At 38.8% G+C, this 22,398-nt stretch overlaps 1 protein-coding gene across 1 annotated transcript; it reads left to right on the top strand.

Annotated features, from left to right (window-relative positions):
* The first annotated feature begins 325 nt into the window (after positions 1–325).
* On the top strand, positions 326–20,296 carry LOC105358520 (adhesion G-protein coupled receptor G2-like). The gene is made up of 15 exons (XM_011494161.3): positions 326–445; positions 574–637; positions 1,694–1,722; positions 2,317–2,392; positions 4,055–4,196; positions 4,617–4,730; positions 6,797–6,922; positions 8,583–8,631; positions 8,758–8,852; positions 11,174–11,289; positions 14,083–14,351; positions 14,435–14,519; positions 16,035–16,164; positions 16,760–16,895; positions 18,241–20,296. Exons 1-15 carry the CDS (start codon positions 331–333, stop codon positions 18,324–18,326), a joined length of 1,632 nt encoding a protein of 543 aa, XP_011492463.3. The 5' UTR covers positions 326–330; the 3' UTR covers positions 18,327–20,296.
* The last annotated feature ends 2,102 nt before the right edge of the window (positions 20,297–22,398 follow it).

The raw sequence follows: 22,398 nt of genomic DNA, 5'->3' as shown, positions 1-22,398 counted from the left end.
AAATATTGTTTTAACTATTTGACTGGAACTATTTTTTTGATTTGTAAGGGGTTCAAAGCAAAAAACATTTGCTTTCGCTGAATTATTATTATTTTATTTTTTTAAATAATTTATAGTTAAGTTTTTGCAGTTAAATATTAAAATGTATAGCTATGTTCTTGGTGGAGACCCAAAACCATTTGGGTTTGGTCAAGTGGTGTAGATCTTCCATGTTTGTGTGTAAAATGATGCAGGTTTGTTTGAGAAGTGTGTAGCTGAGAAGCAGCATAACAACACTTTCAATACTAAAGAAAGGTTCTGCTATTTATCTGAGTTTTTTCATGTCACAGGATGATGTTTTGGATATTTTTGGGATTGATGGTCATCTATGTCTCAAAAAATGATGCGGATAGTCAATGTAAACCATGGTCACTGGATAGCCTCTGCAGAAATACGTCAGATAATAGTAAGTGTTTTTTGTGTATTATTTTCATTCATCTAAATTGATATTTGAAGTTTTATGCTCCAAATAGTACAATTTTTAACATAAATAGAAATGTCAATTTCATGTTTGTTTTTTTCTTCTACCCCAAGACTGTAAGGAACTCAAAGAGATGATCCACGGTGGAATTCATAATAACTCACCAAAAGCAATCGGGTAAATGTCAATGCAAGTGTTCGTTTATTTTCTGTAGAACTTTAAATAAATCCTAAAGAGACTACACAGTTTTATTTTTTATTTTAAAAGTCCAAACAGGTTTTTCTCTAGCTTTTTCAAAAGCTATTTCAAAGATGTGATTTTTGATTGAAGTATTAAATTGAGAAAAACTGCAGCAGCTCTGATGCTCAGAGACCAACTTCAGGATCCATCAGCAGCCATTCCAAAAGCTCTGTCTCCTCTAGATTTCAGTGGAGTGTAGAAAATCCAAAAGTCACTTAGTAATCCAATCACAATCTCTGATTGGAGGACATGGAAACAACAGCTGATGGAGCTTCAGAATTAGACTCTTATCAAAATAAAAACTCTGTCATAAATGTCCTTGATGATGATTCATCTTTAAGATTTTCATAGAACCAGGAGATGATTGTCCAAAAATTAACATCTGTATCAAATCTAATCTGAACGACCCCCAAACAGTTTCTGCTTTCTGTCTCTGATGGTTGGTTTTATGATGCTGCAGATTAGTAACTGAAGCGTCAGAAAAGTGCTCCCCCTGGTGGTTTTTAGCTGCAGGTACTTGTGAGCTGAGGTTTTGTCTCTTCCAAAGACCAGATCCTCTTTCCTCCAGTCTGGCCAAACACAAAGTGATGTAATCACACCATGTGTGATCGTAAAGAGGCTTTTGTGCTTTACAGTCCTAAACAAAGTGATGGCTCAACCAACGTGTTGAATCCTCAACATGTAGATGTTTCCAAAGCATCATTAGAAACACACATGACCATGAGTCAACAGAATGTCAGTGTTGGGATTTTAACTGGCCTTCAACATCAAGCATAGAGTATGTTATCAAAGTTCAAATAAATGCTTGTAGTGTCAGTGGTAAAACAGAAATCTGTCCACGTTTGCATTAATTGTTTCTGTATTCTCAATCAACTGTTTGGAAATAAACGGATGATTTGAATTAGGATAACTGTGAATTTAATTTTTCTTCTCCTGACATGGTTTCAAGTATGAACCACTTCTGAATTTTAATGGATTCTGTTTATTTTATAGACAGAAATGCAAGGACGAGAAGGGAGATGGTGAGTACAAAAGTTAAATTCATCTTGATAGTTATGAATGGTGGACAGCATGTTGATTAAGACTTTTTAACCAAATTTAGAAAGAGCTTCATAAATTAAAACACTAACGTTTATGTGGAGACGGTTTTGACTGACTCAAAGAACCCAAAAGAACTGACTCAAGTAACCCAAAGAAAGAGGGCGGGGTTTATCTGGGAGAAGTCACAGTCAACATTCGAAAAAAAACAGAATTTAAAACAAAGAATCCAGAGACCTAAAACGTAAACCATGACACCATCTAGAACAAAAATACAAATGGATGTAAAAAGAAAATAGGTAAACCTTTCATCTTTGTATCTAAAAAGGTACACATTGGATAACTTTTTAGATACAAAGATGAAAGGTTTACCTATTTTCAATTCATATTTACAATGTTACTGGGAACTTTAGGTAACTCTTTTTGATAAATACGTTCTTTTTTATGTGTAGGAGTGACTGCACTATATGTCATCCATTTTATGCACATGGGCTATTTCTTTGTGTGTGATACAGTCAACCCAGAAATGATTCATGTCCTGCTTTTATTCCAATAACTATTGATAAATATTTTAACAGGTAAATTTCAGTCACTGTGTGCCATGGAAAGTTTTATCAACACGTGTGAGCATGGAATGCACCAAAACTTTTTGAGGTGATTTTTTACACTTCATATGTAAAAGAAGTCATTTACTTGTTTTTGTTTCTAAATATTGTGGGTCAGATGTCTAAATGGATAAGTCTTATAAATCTTTAAATCAGTGTTTTTCAACCTTTTCTGAGCCACGGCACACTTTAACCTTAAAAAAAATCCCGCGGCACACCAGCATCCAAAAATTAAAAAAAAAGGAGAAACTCATAGTCTGTATTGATCTACAGTCCCTCCACAATCTCACATGCATTTTTGAGATAATTGTTGCAGAAAAAGCTGGAAACTGCAGCTGTTTTTTTCTAAAAGATGCAATAAAAGTTAAGTTAGAAGATTTAAAAACAGTTTGTGTGTTCGTTAGTTTCAAGACGTTTAACAACAGATCTCCTTTTGCGCTGTCACTCTCACAACCCAATGCATCATGGGAAATGTAGTGCATAAAACGGCCGAAGATCGGTTTTCGGAGCTTCACTGTTTTGTTCACTTGTTCCCCGGTCTGATACCGGATTCTGTGGAAAGCTACACTGCTAAAGACGAGCTTTAGCTGGTATTTCTGTTAGAACTGAGCGACTTTGCGAGCCAAATCGGGACAAGGAAGTGAAGACTTTAAGCACTTCTGATTGGTCAGACCGATGACATGTGATTAACCCCCCAACACGGGACTTTTCCAAAATACAGCCGAAGGTGCAGCTGAATCGCGGTACGTCATTCTTATCAAAATGTCTTTAATAAAATAAAATAAACGCAAAGAAAAGGTATTTTACGATCTTTTATATTCCTAACTCCTCAGTGTTTTATCAGGGCCTGTTTGGATGAACAGAGAGCTAAAATCCTGGAGATGGGAAATGTTTTTAGATCAGTTAATGAGGGCAATTTCCCACGGCACACTTGGCCATCTCCCACGGGGCACACTGGTTGAAAAACACTGGTTTAAATCACATTTTAATTGTTGTTTCAAATGAAATTTTTTTCAATATGACTGATGACTTTTGCACAAAAACAGTCAGTAAAACTCAACCATTGCAAAAGTAAATGTAAAAGCAAATTTTTGTTTAGTAGTTCTTTAAAACTTGGTCTAATAATACTGAAAAATACTGCTGTTGCACATTTAAAATCAGTATAAAGAAAATGAAATAGAAAAAGCAGACAAATACACACATAACTCCATTTTGACACACTCAACCTTTGGTTCAAATACAAAAGTGACGCATGCAAACTTTATTTTCTTGATTGAATTTTGTACACTCATCTTTCCTCTAAAAAGTAACAAACAAAACAAAAACAAAATCAATTAGACAGGGGAACAAAGCAAAAAAAAAAAAAAAACAATTCTGACATGTGAAGTCACTTTCTGTTTCCTGTGGATATGAATGCTGATGTGTACATTGCTGTGGTTTGGCTGTTGGTGGAGGAAAAATTGGATGATGAGTGAGATTCTGTTTAAAACCAAGTGTGCAACCTTAGAATTAAACACAATATGAAATGTGAATTTGTTTTTGCCTGGGTTTGTGCATGTGTCCAAAAAACAATAAACTGCTACTGGGCTGGGAGAAAAAGAGACAAAAACAAACAATTTAGGCTAGTGTTTAGGCGCTGTGACACTGCTTCGTCAAAGTAAAGTAGCCCAGACTGCTAAGGCTTAACATTTTTCTTTTGTTTTCCTCCCAGGGACATTGATGAACTGGAAGATGTTCTTGAAGAAACCAACGTGTCAGAATCAACTCTATTCTGTGGCGACAGCTATTCTGCGCTGCTGTACCAGCCTGATGATCCCTTCAATGGAGCAGAGTTTCATTCTGACAATAATATGGTAAAACGTTTTTTTTCTCAAAAGCTGCTTCCAAATGTCAACAAATTGCTGTGTTTGTGTTCGTACAAGAGGAAACCTAAGAAAATAGTTTGCTAGGATGTGTTGTTACTACAAATGTTGTCAAATAAAGAATTGAACTTTATTCACCTCGCAGAGAAAAAATTCACATGAAGACCAGAGTTGAACTATTATGTTACTGAATAATTGTACGTATAATAAAACCAAAGGAACTGAACTTGAACGCATCAATCTTTGCTGATATGACTTGAGGATTTGACCTTACAGCCGCCTGCCTACATGGCAATGTCTCCTGCAGGGATAAATCAGAACGAATGTACAGAAAAACTAAGGTCACAAGTTTGAATGTCGGATGTTTTGCTACACAATAAATCTTTGACTTGCTGTTTTTTTCACCAACAGTCCGTTACCTATCATCATAATGCCAACGCCACGGTGAGCGTTTACCTCCCAGCAAGTTTGGATATTGGCGAGGAACACAAAATCATCTTCTGCATTCTTCAGTTTCCAAATGGGGTCAGACAACACGGTTGAACATCAAACACTCGCCTTAGTTATATATATATTTTTTTACTTGTCCTGTCCAACAGCTGAACAGACAGATGAGAGGTGAAAACCAATTGTGTTGGACACATTTTACTGTTTCAATAGGGGTTGTTAATCTTCTGACACACTAGATGGATATTTGAATAAACTGTCAGATAAATGCATGCAGACATTAAAGAAAAACACAATTATAAACAACAAACCACAACAAGAATCAAGTTTCTCATGCACGAGGGAGAGGAGCAAGAGTGACAGAAAACGTCTACCACGCTTCTCTTCTCAAAAGTCTGCCTCTCCTCATGCTGCTTTTATTAAGAACACAAGAAGGAGGTAACAACTTCAAGACAAAGAGAAAAAGTTCATTAGTGGATGTCGTCAAATGACCCTTTTGGTTGGATTCTAAGTTCAAACAGTATTCCTTATCAGCTAAGGACAGTGTGTCGTAAAACCCCCTCTCTTCCTTGCTGGGGATGAGAAACAGATGAACAAACACACAGAACTGTTTTCAGAAGAGGTAAAAAGGTCAATCTGAGTTAATATTTTAACATACATTTACACAAATACATTTACACAATGATAATACTAAAATATTTTCCTTCACATAAACCCTTTTTGTAATTTAGGCTAAAATTCAATCTTCATCTTACTCATATCTGTGACAGTCTTTTGTTGGACCGGACAGAAAAGAAAAGAAGGGAAGAAGAGAGAGGGATGCCAGGGGGGTGGGGGGGTAGAACCGTGAAGCATCATAAAGCAACAAGTTGCTGGACGTTTACAATCATTACAGTCAGGTTTATAAGTAGTACAAATCCTGTCCACACACACCCAAATGCCACAAACATACCTGTTGGCTCAAAAAAAGCCACATACAAAACATGTCAACATGTACACAATACAACTGATGTTCACACATGCACACTTATGCATTCACACAGACCCACGTGAAATATTTTATTTAATCACAAACTATTTGTACAAAGGTGAGATAGGACCTTTGTTCAAGTGGATCTTTATGCTCTTCTAAAGTGAATGATGAAATGTAAAAAGAGGGAGGGAGAGTGTCCAGCCATCCCCACACCAAGACCTCCGCCGCGGCAGACCCCCCCCCCCCCACACACACACACTACGGTAGGGCCCAACGTGGGGCCCGCCCCAGGGAAGCACCCCCAGCCCCAGACAAGCAACCCACCACAACCCTGGGCACAGGCCCCCCAAGGGAGAACCGCACCATGCCCCAGACAACCACCCACCCATCCCACAGTTGGTCCAGGGGAGAGCAAGGCAGGGGCCGGCCACTCCTACTCGGGAGGAAGACACCCAAGAGCGGTGAGGTCCACAAGAAGTGTTGTTACTATGGCCCGACCAGGCTCACCCATAGATGGAATCTGGAGAAGACCAGCGCCCGAGACCAAGGACCAGAGCCGACACCACAGGGACACATACACCCCCAGGCTCAGATGTGATGTGAACCCCGGCCCCCGGTCTTGCCAGAGAGCACAGGGAATCCTTCTCCCCGAGTGGAGAGAGGGGCGCCAGGCCCAGGAAGCCAGCACCCAAAGAACACGGCCGCCGTTGCTGGTACCCTCTACCAGGGATGGGGTAGATGACAGATGGTCAGAAGTCCCACCTTCCTTCTATAATGTGTGTGTGTTTGTGAGCGTGTGTGTGTGCGTGTATGTATGTGTGTTGGGGGGTATATTTTTAAGGGGTAAAGGGTGTGTGTACTAAAGAGGTGCAGTTTAAATGGGCAGGTAGGGTACTGAGAGGACATCTCCTGATTACTCACAGTGATGTCCAAACACCCTCCCCACCAAGGGTCCTAAATGTCTAAGGTGCAATTAAAACCGAGAAGAGGGGGGGCCCGTTCCCATACAACACTCGCTTTAGTTCACGTAGATGAACACTGTGGAGTCTGAAAAAATCCCCAAACGTTTTTTGACAGTTTCTTTTAATAGTAAATATTTATCCATTCATATAAGAAGAGACCGTTTACATTAGGTTGTGAAACTGTGTTTCTTTTTTTTTTCTGTTTGCAGACTATTCAGAACAGCACTTTAAAACTGTATGGACAGAGACTAGTTGGCCTGAGTGTGGCCAACAAAACCATTTCAGGACTTTCTGAACGTGTCAACCTGACCATGAGTTTTTCACTGGGACAAAATGTAACTATGTCTTTGTTTACTTATCAATTTATAATGTCTGCCTTTCATCTCATCAAAACTGCAGAACTGTCCAAAGGCTTTAATAAATCATTAGTCTGGATCTTTTGGACATTTGAGAGTTCTCCATGACATCTGAATTATAAAATGTAAAAACTGACCCAAATCTGTCTAGAAAATAAGAAGAGCCACAATAAATGTACTGTTTAAGGTGACAACCACCTCACTTTATAGCCTTTATTACCCACCAATATAAAGGATTTTCACCACCTATTTGTTTTATTAAGAGTCAAAAAAAAAAAGAAAGACAAATAGCCCTAAAGCGATCGCTGTGCTCTAAAATACCAGTAACTACAAAAAAAATGGTTCGATCTCACCAGCGTTGAACCCAGGATCTCTGACGTGGCGTCTCGCAGCAAACACTCCTGCTCCTGATCATGAAGCACGTTATGCTATAGGAATCACGCCTCTCGGTAATGCTTCTTCCATTGTTCCTCTAACGACCTGGTATAGGTACAATAACCGTTCGGCCTATAACTACTGTTCGGGGTCCTTTGACTAGTGCTGACGTCACATTATGTGATTGGCTGTATGTTGGTCCGATGACGCGTCACATAGTGATCGGTCTAGACAAATTAAGATACTACCATAATAGAAGATATTATGAAGTCTGTTGTAAACAACCAGAGCTCCGACATAGAGCGAGATTATCTTCTAAAAAATGTTTTTATTATTGTTATGATGATTATTAAGTCCATTTGCAGCCGAACGGACTACAGTCCGAACCTTTCTCTGGACCGAACACTATAACAAAGCACCTTCCCCGCCTGCAAACACGAAGCTACGAGACTCCAGCTGCTCTGATCAGAGACACTGTTCATTCATGTGGAGCAGCAGGTTCATTCAAACAGCCACAGATCTTTTTACAAAGTGGGTTGTGGCAAAATCTCTCCATAAACACTACAGAGAATAATGTCAGACACACTTTATGAAAGAAAAGAACTTTAGCTTACAAAAGGAAATGTAAAATGAAAATATATAGAGCCCGAGTAGATCTCCACGCCACACAGTTTGTCCAAGTGGGGCCACCGTAGTGTGACTCGAAGGACCCGAATGGTTAATGTACGTATACCGGCGCCGGTGGGTTTCTTTCTTTTTTCCATCAAAGCGATCAGTGTCCGAAAAAGCCAGTGAACTCACTCCAAACAGATCCACTTGTGGAGCTGTCATTCGCAGCCTGCAGATGTGACAGGGGAAATCCTCGCGGTAAACCCCTCACCGGCGTTTCCGAGGAAGTTAGCTGGCTCCCGCTGTATCGTCACCACCTCCTTATAGTCTTTAACTGATGTTCCCCAATTATTTCGTTTTGATTCTTTTACCTTTGAAGAGTAATTTACATGACGAAAAACAGGCAACCAACGTTTTCCACAGCAGGAATACATACACACACTTTTTCAAACAAAACACAAATTCCTGACGGCACTATGTCTTAAGAATTTTCCTCTAACTGTGTTTTGCACAACATCAGTGTAATGTGACACTGTCACACTGTAATCTTACCAACATGTGTATGAAAAAAGTAAAAAAATGAAATTAAAATTCAAAAAATTAAAATGGTAAAAATTAGATACTTAGCTAAAGTTTTGATTGTGTTTGGTCACAGCAATCATCAGAAGAACCTCTCTGTGTGTTCCTAAATAATTCTGCAGGAAGTGAGTAAAGATACTCTATTACTAACAAAATAAGTCAATGCTGGATGGTTTATGGTTTATTTTACAAAAAACAGAATTTATTTCTTTTGTTTATAATCTAGAAAAAAATCACTGTTTTATCACCAGATTGGAGCAGTAATGGCTGCCAGACCCTGTGGGATAAAAATCAGAGCCAAGTCACCTGTTCTTGTAACCATCTCACATACTTTGGTGTACTCCTGGTAAGGCTGGTCCTCCTTTCTTTAATCAACAGTCTTATTCAGGCTAACATTTTCTAAATGCTTTACAATTTATCAACCTATTCTAAGCATCAATAGGTTTTGTGAAAAATATATTTTCTTTGTTAAATCTGTACATTGGGCTGGCCACAATCAGAAAAAGCAGGCAACTGCTGGGCAGCAGTGAATGGTAACAAAAGGAGCCAAGCCTTTTCAAAGTGCCACTATTGGAGTTTATTGGTTTTACACAGATGGTAATAAAGTGGCCGACTGACAGGCTGACAGACGAGGTAAGACAGGAATCTCCCTGGACAATGATGTTTGCGGATGACATTGTAATTTGCAGTGAGAGTAGAGAGCAGGTGGAGGAACAGCTAGAGAGGTGGAGGTTTGCTCTGGAAAGAAGAGGCATGAAGGTCAGTCGTAGTAAGACAGAATACATGTGTCTGAACGAGAGGGATCAAGGTAGAAGCGTTAGGTTACAGGGGGCTGAGGTGAAGAAGGTGCAGGAGTTTAAGTACTTGGGGTCAACAGTTCAGTGTGATGGGGAGTGTGGAAAAGAGGTGAAGAGGCGAGTGCAGGCAGGTTGGAGCGGGTGGAGGAAAGTGTCAGGAGTGTTGTGTGACAGAAGAGTGCCAGCAAGACTCAAAGGAAAGATGTACAAGACAGTGGTGAGACCAGCTCTGCTCTATGGGTTAGAGACGGTAGCAGTGAGACAGAGACAAGAGGCTGAGATGGAGGTAGCGGAGATGAAGATGTTGAGGTTCTCCTTAGGAGTGACCAGGTTAGACAGGATAAGGAACGAGTACATCAGAGGGACGGCTCATGTTGCCTGTGTTAGCGACAAAGTCAGAGAAGCCAGACTGAGATGGTTTGGACATGTTCAGAGGAGGGATAGTGGATATATTGGTAGAAGGATGTTGGAGATGGAGCTGCCTGGCAGGAGGGCGAGAGGACGGCCAAAGAGGAGATACATGGATGTCTTAACAGAGGACATGAAGTTGGCTAATGTTAGGGTAGAAGATGTCCATGATAGAGTGAGGTGGAAAAGGATGATTCGCTGTGGCGACCCCTGATGGGAAAAGCCGAAAGAGAAAGAAGAAGTAATAAAGTGGCCGACTGATCCTGTCAAACACTTCACGGAACAGAAAAACACTATATTACCAAATGAACTAAACTGCCGTCCCGTTCCTAACCCCCAGAGATTAATTTGAAGCTATTAAAGCTTTAGCTCTTCTGGTAATGCTATCCACAATGTTGAGGAGTGTGTTTACAGAAATGTTTCACCATTTTTTCGAAAGCGCATTGGTGAGGTCACACACGGATGTTGGTGGAGAAGACCTGGCTCTCAGTCTCCACTCTAATTCATCCTTCAGGTGTCGTATCAGTTTCAGGTCAGGACTCTGTGCAGGCCAGTCAAGTTCATTAACACCAGACTCTGTCATCCATGTCTTTATGGACCTTGTTTTGTGCTCTGCTGCACAGTCATGTTGGAAAAGGAAGGGGTCCGCTCCAAACTGTTCCCACAAGGTTGGGAGTATGGAATTGTCCAGAATGTTTTGGGATCCTTCAGGATTCAGAGTTCCTTTCTCTTGAACTAAGGGGCCAAGTCCTGAAAAACCACCCCACACCATAATTCCTCCTCCACCAAATTTCACGCTTGGGACAATGTGGTTCCAAATGTAACTTTCTCCTGGCAACCTCAAAATCCAGACACGTACATCAGATTGCCAAATGGAAAAACGGGATTCATCACTCCTGTGGCAGTGTGCTTTACACCACTGCATTCAACTCTTTGCATTGCACTTGGTGATGTGTGGCTTGATTGCAGCTGCTCAGCCATGGAAACCCATTCCATGACGCTCTCTGCGTTCTGTACTTAGGCTAATCTGAAAGTCACAAGAAGTTTGGCTCTGTAGCAATTGACTGTGCAGGAAGTCTGCGACCTCTTTGCACTATACGCTTCAGCATCCGCTGACCCCTCTCCATCAGTTTATGTGACCTAACACTTCATGGCTGAGCTGCTGCTCTTCCATTTTGTTCTGATAAAGCTGACAGTTAACGATGGAATATTTAGTAGCCAGGAAATTTCACCACTGGATTTGCTGCAGTGGTGTTGACAGTTTCATGCTGGAATTCACTGAGCTCCAGAGAGCGGCGTATTATGAGGGCTTGATTTTATACACCTGTGGCCAGGCCAAGTGATTAGGACACCTGGTTCTGTATCTGTATATATAGTGCATCACTGAAAGAATTACTACGCCAGCAAGATTTTTATGGGTTACAATATAAAGAAAAAAGCTGTATTTTGTTTGGTTTTTCAGGTACCCATTAACCTGTCATCTGAAGACCTGCAGAGATTGTCTTACATCACTTTGATCGGCAGTGGAATTTCTCTCACAGCTCTGGTCTTCACTGTTGTTCTTTTCTTCACACACAAGTAATTAACTCTTTGGTTTGAAAATTGAATTCTTTCATAATAACACACTTTAATCATAATTCTGATGTCACAGAATTCTTGTCTGAATTCTGGACTTTAGTGATTCTTTACAGATAAATTTCAAATCAATTCAATTTTAATCTATTTAGCCAAATGGTACAACAATATTCATTTCAATGGGCTTCAAATCGGTAGTTATGTTATAAACATGAATCATTAGGAACAGAAAGTCGTAGAATTCATTAGGTAATGACTAATCTAAACTAAACAGACTAAACTAAAAAGAAGGGATCCTCACCTAGGATGGACAGGGTTTTTTTCCAGAACTCTGAGCTTATCTAACCCTACAACTACAAGTTTAAATAGCCATTTTTAGATTTTTGGCATGTGAGCTACTTTTGAGACGACAATGTCTTGATGATCTACCTATATATATATATATATATATATATTCATTCATTCATTCGTTCGTTCATTTTCTATTAAAACTGCAAAAACATTTGTATTTATATACATATACACATACATATATATACATATATGGTATTTTGAGACTAAAATATTGGTTGATAAACATAGTATTATGAACTATTAATACATTTCATTGTTTATATAATTATGTACTGATAACTCAACTAGACAGGAAGATTGGGGGCAGCATGGCATTTAAACCTGCTGGCTACGTGAGGAGCGCGTCCCACAGAAGGGGGGGGGGGGGGGGGGGGGGGGGCTACGGAGCAGGCAGCCAGAGGAGACTCACGGTGCGAAACACTCCAGTTATCTGGAGCGTTATCCAGGGACTTGACGTGCCGTGGGGCAAGTAGCCACTTTCTCATGACATAATTTGCGATAAGTGTATTTAAACACGTTGTAGGTGCCATGAATTAAGTGTGGTCTTTCTTATGGTGAATGAATATATATTTGTTTTGATTATAGGCCATTGAGTAGGTAACCAGCTGGTGGGTCACATGGTTGTGGGCGGTGACCTTAATTGACTTTATCTCACCTGTGGTGCTTTACCAGTGTAAGATGGAAGGGGGGATGAGCTGGGTTGCCGTATTTTTTGTTGACAGCTTCATACGCTTTATAAGCTCTCTACGCTTTGAATATATTTATTTATGTTACCTTTAATTATCCTTTTTTGTCCCGATTAAAAGTTCAGGAAACAAACTTCACTATGCATGGTCCTTTTTTTGAGCTCGAGCGCGTCGTTCAATAACCCTGACCCAGTATCAGCCTCTCAGCGACTGTTTGGTTTTAAAGTTGCTACACACGTATTGCAGTGACGTATGTATCACAGAATGTCTGATTGGCCGTTCTGCATGTCAATCAAGTCCCGTTCTTCTTGGTGAGGATTTTGATACCTTGACGGATTTTTTAGATTAACTTTTTTATTTTTTTGGTTATCCATCCTTGCTGGCCTGCGATCTACCCTCAAGTCTTTGAAGATCGACCGGTCGATCGCGATCAATGTAATGAGCACCCCTGATGTTATTTATTTGCTGACTGCTTCAAAGATGTGGTTAAAAAAAGTAAAATAACTAGATTTCATGCGTGCAGATGTCAACAATCCAGTGCCTACCAGAATAGTGAAGTACTGCCCTGTAAGTTGGCTCAGAGGTGGGGGCACCCATTAGAAGTTCATTGTTTGTGTGTGGCAGACGTAAATGTCTCCCTGGCAAAGTTGTCAAAACTTAATTTTGCAAAGGAGACAGGAAATGTCTCATTAGGCATGGATTTCTTCCTGGACTCCTCTTCTGGCCTCCATTCTGACAGTTCTGGCCTAAACTTGTAGCTATCCTGTGCTGTACAATCCTTTCAGTTTTCAATTCAATTCAATATTGGAAGTTTGTTTAGTTTTACAAATGTATAGATCCTGGCTGCAACATATAGCCTTAACCACATATCTCTCCCTTTTCATCTTTGTTCCCTTTTGTTTAAAACTCCTTTGTCAAGATGTAACTTTTCTGGGGTATTAGCCAGACAACCCTCTGACACGCACAGCTAAGATGAGGGCTGATGAGCAAAGCTCATATTATCAGATGTTGTCCCATTGCTGATTCTCAGTGTGTGTTTCCATGGTATCATGGTAATGTGGGAAAGATGTGTTCACTTTTACTATATAATGAAACTGTTGAAGTTGCCTTATCGTATTCTAACCCTAAGAGTGAACTTCCCTAAAGTTGGAAACAGGTGTTCAGGTAGATGTCCAGCAGATCTCCAATGTATTCTGAAGTCTGCTTGGTTCTATTTGGCAGGGTTGGGTCTTGTTCCAGGCTTGTCCTCACCATTTCTGTAGCTTCTTTTGTGGAATTTTGGCGGAATGAGTTGAAACATCATAAGAGTCTAGTGTGTCATCTTGGTGACAAAGACCTGAGTGTTGTGGATGTGAGATGTAGTGGAGAGGAGCACTAAGGTGCCTGCCACACACAAACAATGAATGATACCTGGACTCCCATTGAAAGTAATAGGACATTAGCCAATCATTTTGTTAAGCACCAGGTTGTAGACGTTGGAATCGGACCACATAGCTAATATTTTTAAAACTCCAAAATGTATAAATGACTTGGATCCCTATCGGAAGTTAGAACTGAGGAATCTACTCTGTTATCAAGAATCCAGTTTTCTAGATGAAGCCTTAAAGTGCAACTTTCCTACAGAACAAACATCCAGTGAAACATTGACCTTCTCTAAAAGAAAAACTATTGAAGCAAGATGACCCTTTATGATTTTGTAAAACAGGTTTTCCAATCTACACAATAGTTACCTGATCTTGTTTTCTTCTTCTGACAGGAAAATCAGAGTGGATGATTCTAGAAAGATCCATATCAACCTTGTGTTTGCCTTGATCTTCCTCAATTTACATTTTTTACCCAATGAGATGGTCGCAACATCTTCCTCATCAGGCCTTTGCCTTTACATGGCTCTTGCTCTTCACTACTTTCTGTTGGCCACCCTCTGCTGGATGGCCTTGGAGGGGTTCCACCTCTACCTTCTCATAGTCAAAGTCTTCAACATTTATATCAGTAGATACCTGCTGAAAGTCAGCGTGATTGGATGGGGTGAGTGGGTTCATGTAGTTTTGAATATTTAAGAAACTGAACCTGAAGAAGATTTAATTCATTTTTTTGTCTTTTTGTTTCAGGAGTTCCAGCAGTCATTCTTTCAATTGTGGTGTCTATAAATAAGAAGTATTATGGACTCGCAAAATTTAGCGACAGTACTCAACTGTAAGAAAAGATTCTTAACTTTTTAAGCATAAGTGTTAAAAAATGTAAGTCTTTCAAAACTAAGAAGTCCCAGCATTTAAGAGTATTTGTTCCTATTTTTGCTGATTTTCACGCTCTTCCAGCAAAAAGAATTGCTAAAGTGATCTTTTTTGGTACATCCAACACGGATGTTTGAGAAAGACCAAGTCTTGCGTCATGTCTAAAGTCCCTTCTGGTTAAAGGGTTTATTTAGACTGGACACATTTGATTCACTTAAACTGCACCACAGTTTGTATCCCGGGATTATCAGGAACAAATTTCCAGTCTGAATACACACAAGCCGATTCTGGTCTGTGACTATGAACTGCTCTCTGACCCAATGTTTTTAGGTGGTTTAGGTTTGTTTCCAATTGTACTTAGGTTTCACACTCAGAATAGGCTCTGTGCTTGAAGCGGAACAACTTAACCAAAATGACACCGGAGCCAGGCATTGCTGGATGTAAACTACTAGAGGAGGCCATGAAAAGTGTTAAGATGTGGTTCTGGACCTCAAGACAAGTTTTGTTTCAAAAAAAAGTTTAACCTTTAACGCCAGAGCTTTAGTTCCAGTGTTGATGTTATTTGAAAATAAAACTCTTCAACCATTTACGCAATTAATTTTATTCCAACTGATTCTGAAGCTCAGAAAAGCAGCCTTGTGTTTATGTGACGCTTTACAATAGTAAAGTACTTTCACAATCAATGTAAGTCTCTGACACAGAGAAAAGTGGCTTTGCACTGATATATAACACTTTATGTTAGGAAAGTCAGAATCTGTTGGAATTATGTTAATTACATGAAAATTCAAGAAGTTGCAGTAGTTCAAAGAGTGATGTTAGTTTGATGTTGCTGCATGGGGACAGCTCTGGTGTTAAAGGGTTATTCTGGTATTATTCTTCTAGAAACAGCTGAGAACTTTGGGAAATAATGATGAATTTTCCACCCTCATTTGCTTTGTTCCACTTTAACTCTCTTAAAAAAAACATAAATATGCACTGGACCAAGAATCACTGACCAAATGTGGATGCACAAAGCTAGACAAGCATTTTCCCAAGTTTAAAACTTTTCATAAATAGTGAATTGACTGGACAAAGTACTGTGAAGGTTTTGTTAAGTAAATGTTTGATTCACCCATCTGCCAATTAAACAAAAAAGGAAAATACCTTAATGAACAAAATGTCCCTTATTTTTGACAATCAGAACAGCAGATTAAAAACATAATGCCCACCCAGAGAGTCATCATAATTTGAAAATAATTTGGACTTTTTTTACCAGCAGGTCAAGAAGAGAACTGCACCCTACAGTAGCTAAAAAAAAAAAAAGAAATTGTACAATATTTCTTTCAACTTAGATTCAAAATTCATAGCAAATTTTGAGCACATGGAGGAAACCTAAGACTATGAGGGGGAATAGACCGCCTCAAAAAATCCTGCAATAATTTTCAGGGGTGTTTTTAATTAGAATTCTAAATAGTAAACGTCTTCGTTCTTCCAATAGGTGCTTCATAACTGACAGTAAAGTGAGGCTGGTGACCACGCTGGGACCGTTCGCCCTTTTGTTCATCTCTAACACGGTCATGTTTTCTATGACTGTGAGATATCTAATAACTAACCAGCATCATAAAGAAGTAAGTTTCACTCTTTACTGATGTTTCATTCGCATACAAGGAATTTTAATAGAATTAAGACAATGTGAATCTATCGTTCTTTTGCAGTAATTCTTACTATCATGTACCGCGTATTTTCATTGGTGCCAATGTTCTTTGTTCACTTTAGTTTCATGACACAATTGTAGTCTTCTTTTTTATCTGTTTTTATACAGTAAAGAAGTGAGACATATGGCAGTCTAACATGAAGATTCATTGAATTTATGATCTGATTTAAAAAAAAAACATTTGACATAAAAGAAGAAAAATTCATCAATAAACTAACTGGAGGGCTTAGAAAAATTGTCAGTAACAATATGGCCATATTTGTCACAACTTGTTGTTTCAAAATTCTATAACTTGTCTAATATCTGAATATTATTGGGTTCCTAAAATCCTAAGAGAAAATCCGTGTGGAACAATGCCAGCTGACTAATTTGAATAGTTTAAAGATAAAAAGTTTAGAATTGTTTAAAGATATAGAGCTTATGTTTGATCCACCTCTACTTGAACAAAATGTCATTAATTGTTTTCTTTATTCATTTATTGTTTTAATCAATTTGGACAAATGAAAAAGAACAGAATGCAGGACATGGCCATGCTGCTGGCCCTCATCACTCTGCTTGGCCTTGGCTGGGGCTGCTTCTTCTTCACATTTTGGCGCCAGGCAACTCCTCTCCTCTACATCTTCTCCACTGTCAACTCACTGCAAGGTGACACACTGTCTTTGTTCTCAACTGGTAAATTTTGAAGTGGAGTTCACAAAGCAAAGACCTATATGATGTTTCATTTATTTTACATATTTCAGAATGTGATGTCTATTAGGTATTTTCCAAATTTTATTACTGTAGAGATATACCTATCTGAAGTTGTTAAAACTGCCAAGTGTATGAACTTTTAATATATTAGGTAGATTTCTGGACCTGTCTGTAACAATCACAGCATTCCAATCTAAGGGACAGAAGTGGTTAGATGATCCTACCAGTGACTGACAGCAGCTGGGTAGATTCCAGCAATGCTGTGGCCTCAAACACAACAGAATCAGAATCATTTATTGTCATTGTACGTGGGGATACAATGAAATTGCACCAGCCTTGGAGTGAAGAAGTTAAATAATAGAATAAAAATGAAATAAAATAGAAAATAGAAATACTGTATTCACAACTCTTAAAAAAAAGAACAATAACAAGAACAACAACAACAGCAACACAACTGATCGATCAAAGATTTCTGTAGATCTGAAGAGCTCTGCGTTTCTGTAAAGGAGACACGGCACTGAGGAGATTGATTGACAAGGTCTCCACCAAATCAGGAAACAGAACAGGGTGCACTGTTTAAAAAAAAAGCAGCATAATCGCTCTAAAAGAATGAGCTAAACCGGGAAAGATGAACTGCGACATGGAAAGGGAAGACTGTCTTCCGTTCTAATTGACAGAGATATTAAAGGGTTTCAGGTAGGAGCACAGACTGCAGAAGGGTGGAATAAAATATCACGTTCTATGCGGGTCTTGATCGTGTGGCCAGATAAAAAAACAAAAACACAGGTCTCTGAAATTGTTCAGTGGGCCGGACCAATTATGGAGGCGGGCTGAATCCAGCCTGCGGGCCGTAGTTTGCCCACCCCTGGATTAGACAACAGGCGTCTTGGACTATAGACGTCACAGGCTCCTGATTACCTGGATCAGGTTTATTTTTTCAGTAAGATGCTATAATGGTGGGTTAGTTGAAAACCATGACAGACAATGGCCCCAGAGTTATGGGGTTTAACACTTGTGCTCTAAAAGGTGAAGGTTTGTTTGGGAAAATTGTTAAATTGGATTAAAAAGTTATAGTAAAAGTGTGATGTTGAACACAAACAGAAAAGTAAAGAAGACTGTTAAAATCAGTGACGGTGGATGCTTTAAAGACAATGGACCTGAGAGAAAAACACGAGACATAAGACAAATAATTTGGTCTTAAAGCGACTCCAGAAACTGTTTATTCACATTTTTTACAAATTACTTGAACCCATTTTAGCTCACAGTCTGACTTTACTTTTTTCCTTCATTTTTCATGCAGGTTTCTTCATATTTCTCTACTTTGTGTTGACTCTGAGGAAGATCAAAGACCCAGAAACGACAACTGGAAATACAACAAACTCCTAGGGCACCTAAACTATTAGAAGTTAGAGCTTGCTGCTCAAATAGAACTGCTTTGACTAAGATCTTCTGTAATGTTTTTTTTAATGCTTAAGTGGATGTCGTATTTTTAAGTTGTTTTTTTGTCCAAACCAATAGTCAGAACAGAAGATTATTTTAGCAACTGGAAATACAACAAACTCTTAGGGCACCTAAACTATTAGAAGTTAGAACTTGCTGCTTAAATAGAACTGCATTTGAATAAGATCTACTGTAATGTTTGTTTGTTTTTTGGTTTTTTTGTTAAAGTGGATGTTGTATTTTTAAGTTGTTTTTTTGTCAAAGTCAATAGCCAGAACACAATATTATTTTAGCTAAAGTAACTTAATGTCAGATTATGTCATGTGTTCCTTATTATAGTTTTAGTGATAAGTTTCTATTTTATATGTGGTTTAAAAATTGTATTCATTTATAAATTGTTGGACCCAAAAGAGGGAGAGCTGGGTCTCAACATGTGAGGTGGGGAAACAGAAATGTGAGGACGTGTAACGGGTTAAGGTGATCAAGGACAAAGCTGGAAAAGTGTTGTTAAGTCATTGTTTTCTCCTGTCACTATTTTGATTGATTTCAACTGTTCTGCAGCTGTTTGAGTGATTTCCTGTCTTTCTGTTTGAGTCAGAGGATTTTATTTGTTCATTTTCTTGTATTACTTTTTTGTATTCCTTGTATTGACCCACTCCAATGAAAACTGTGTTTTTCTGTGTTTTTAACGTGTTCTTGGGGTTTTTCTCATGATAGAGGAGACGTATAAAGGAAATGTAGCCTAAAAATTGCCTTTCTGAGAATTTCTGTATTCATATCACGTGAATCAGGAGTTACTACAGCAAACCACAAGCCACTCTGCTCTGCCCCATTCTGCATCCGCTTGTAGACAAATAGATCCATACGTCTTCATTGACCTCATCCAAGCTGGTCTCTGGCTCCAAACTGTACGGCTGGATGGCTCCATTATTGCTCACCATTTCTGTTTCACCACTGATGTTAGGTTGGGGGTGTGAGGGGCTTTAAGCTAGGGGTAGAGCACGTAAACAGATGGATGATGGGAAGAGACCGGCCTTGCTCTGCGCCAACAAATGAGTGTTGTGTAGCATGTAAAGTGAGTGACACAAGAACCCAGGTTACCTGGAAGTGAGGTAGATCTTCTGTATTGCAATTGCACCAAAGCTTCAATTTTTGAGTTAGTACATAATGTGCACACGTTTAAATATGTTTTGCATCTGCAAATAGCAGAAACTATTAGAAGTTAAAGCTTGCTGCTCAATAGAGCTGCATTTGAATAATATCTTCATTTTTTTGCATTTGGGAAAAAATCTTTCACATGCAGAATTATTTTGTACTTTCGCAACATCATTTTTTTTCTTTTTTTCCTTTGGTAAAGTAAATATTAAAACTTTTGAAAATATTTACAGCAACAGATTTTTATTTCATTTTTTTAAATTTTACAGGATACTTTAAGGACCACATACAACACACAAGTGTTCTTTCTGCAAGAGCATGCATGTAAACAGATACAACATTTAGATACAACTTCAGACTTTTAACAGATTTGGTCTTGATAAACCAATCAGCACCTTTCTCTTGTTACCGCCAGGTCAACCCCATACAGATGTGACTAAGGCTTTAACCCAAGCTGCAATAAAAAAAACCACAGTACTAAATGTGAGCAGATTTAAGCTCTAATAAAATGTAAACATCACACAATTGGTTTGAATAAGAATTTATTGCTTTTATGAGTTTAATTATTGTATTTGACAATATTTACATTATTTATTCTACATTAAATGTGTGTTTTAATCTACTGTGTATGTGATTTCCTCTGGGGGATCCATCGTTCTTGGGCACCACCAGCTTGACCTGTAGGGCGTGCCGTTGCTGTGGTGCCCGTTCTGGTTGGGCGGGCTGGGGTCCCACTCTGTGGTCTAATAGCCATGGATGGGGCCCTGGGCTGCCCTGTGTTGGGCGGGCGCTACGGTAATGGCCCCTGTGGTCCGGCTGGGCCTTGGAATGAATGGATCCCCATGATATCGTTTCCTCACAGCAGTACCAAGCCAGACCTTCTTCAACTGCAGTTATTTGTTTCTCTTCACTGTTCTACTGGGGTAACTGGGTGGGTGGGGATGGGGGCGGGGGGTGGTGAGGGAGGGGTACCTTCTTTGTGGGATTGTCCTTTGTTTTCTGTTTTGAACAACTTTCATTTTTTATGACTGTTTTATCTGTTTTTATGTTAAGCGCTTTGTGTTTTTAACCAAAATGAAAGGCGCTATATAAATAAATAAAGTTTGAGTTTGAGTTTGATTTGATGGGTGTATGGATCAACAGACAGAAATAGTTTCATAAGGGACATCCATCCATCCGTCCGTCCATCCATCAAGAGCAGCGGGCCCCATCCCCAAGCAGCGGACCGGTACCGGTCCATGGGTCATTTGGTACTGGGTCACACAGAAAGAATAAATAACTGTACTTCCGTTTTATTTATTTCGGAATCTGAAAGATGTTTTATTTTGAAAAATTGCCCGATTCTCTGTTCCATCCGTCCATGTCACTCTTGACGCAGGCCAAGGCGCTCTTCTTGGTATTTCTTTTTGCCTACGTGTCCTTTCATCTAGCAGTTTTTTTTGCTTCACTCTAACTTATTTCTTCCTGTTCTGTTTACTTTTTTTCTGCACCATGAGTGTGGGAAGGGGGGGGATGATGACACCTGTGCGATGTACAATGTTTGCCTGTCAAAATACGAGCTCTCTCTGCCTTCTTCATCGAAGAGTTGCTACAGTATTAATCCACCATATCTTAAAAAGCCAGTCCGTAAAAATATTGTCTGTCACTAAACCAGTCTGTGGTGCAAGAAAGGTTGGGGACCGCTGATCTAGAATACTCCCATTTTTGGAATGCCCACAGTAGGGGCAAGCTGAACCTATTGAACATTTGACCTGAAACTTTGTTTTCTTAAAAATATATCATCATGAATTTTGGATAATTACAAACCAAAACTACATATTAACCTAAGACAGAACCCCTACATTGTATTGTTTTGGTATCAGTTAAGCATTTATCTTTGTTGTTACTACCAAAAGAAATCCTCAATAATTGTCCTATTGATCACCCATCTAATTGATTATAGAGTACAGCTGTTTCTTTTACTTTTCTGATTGGTGTAGTTTGTTGTTCAGTGTTTTTATAGACTGTAAGTGTTCTGCAAGTGCTGTAAATGTGTTGCAAGAATCCAAAACTTATATTTTATTTTTCTCTTTACAGTTTTTAATAGTGTTTGATTTTATTAATCAGTGTATTAAGAGTTTGATTTTTATATTAATAAAAAACTTGATTGATAGGATTATTGGGAAACAGACCTCCTTTTACCAAACAGAAAGTGAAAGCATAAATACTGGACTACTGGATAACGCTTTAGAACTGTGCATGTGTTGTTTAAGAAAAAGTGTAAGACCAAAATCTTTAGCCAATTCAAACAAAGCCATGTTGTGTTTTGTTTTTGTTTTTTTTGCATAGCAAATAAGCCCAAAGATGAAGTGGACTTTTTAAAAATGAAGAACTAGTTTAGCGAGTACAGATATGTCTTTGTTATTTTGAGTACTTTTGAATGTCATTTGCTTATAGGTCTGCTGAAAAAGCTCTAACTTCCATTTGTTCAGCAACTCAAGTTTGGCTGTCACATCATTTGTGCTCTGTTCACTTACAAAAAAGACCTCAGCATCCTTCAAGGTACGTTCATTTTCTCTTTTGTCCACATTTAAATGTTTGGATTTCAAGCAAATAAAGAAGACTAATCTTTTTGTTTTCACTAATGAAGCTTAAGTTATATTTTAAAAAGACCTACATGTGTACCAGCCTTCATTGATCAAAATTTCTGACTCATGTAAAGTTTTTATGTAAAGCTAAGCAGAAACATTAGCCTGTACAAAGTTTTGATGATTATTTTCCATACATGAAATTCTGTTGTTTATAATTTTTTTTAATTAATGGCTGTTTTGAAATTACATTGCAAACAAAATGCAGGTTTTCCCAGCTCTTTTGTTTACATGAC

Source organism: Oryzias latipes, chromosome 3 (assembly GCF_002234675.1).
Source record: "Oryzias latipes chromosome 3, ASM223467v1".
Lineage (NCBI taxonomy): Eukaryota > Metazoa > Chordata > Actinopteri > Beloniformes > Adrianichthyidae > Oryzias > Oryzias latipes.
This window is presented reverse-complemented; position numbering and strand designations above follow the sequence as displayed.

Excerpts from the sequence above, each read along its gene's own strand:
- LOC105358520 (XM_011494161.3), top strand. The coding sequence starts at position 331 with ATGATGTTTTGGATATTTTTGGGATTGATGGTCATCTATGTCTCAAAA. Across the intron at positions 1,723-2,316 it reads CAAGGACGAGAAGGGAGATG|GTAAATTTCAGTCACTGTGT; the intron begins GTGAGTACAAAA and ends ATATTTTAACAG. Across the intron at positions 11,290-14,082 it reads GTTCTTTTCTTCACACACAA|GAAAATCAGAGTGGATGATT; the intron begins GTAATTAACTCT and ends TTCTTCTGACAG.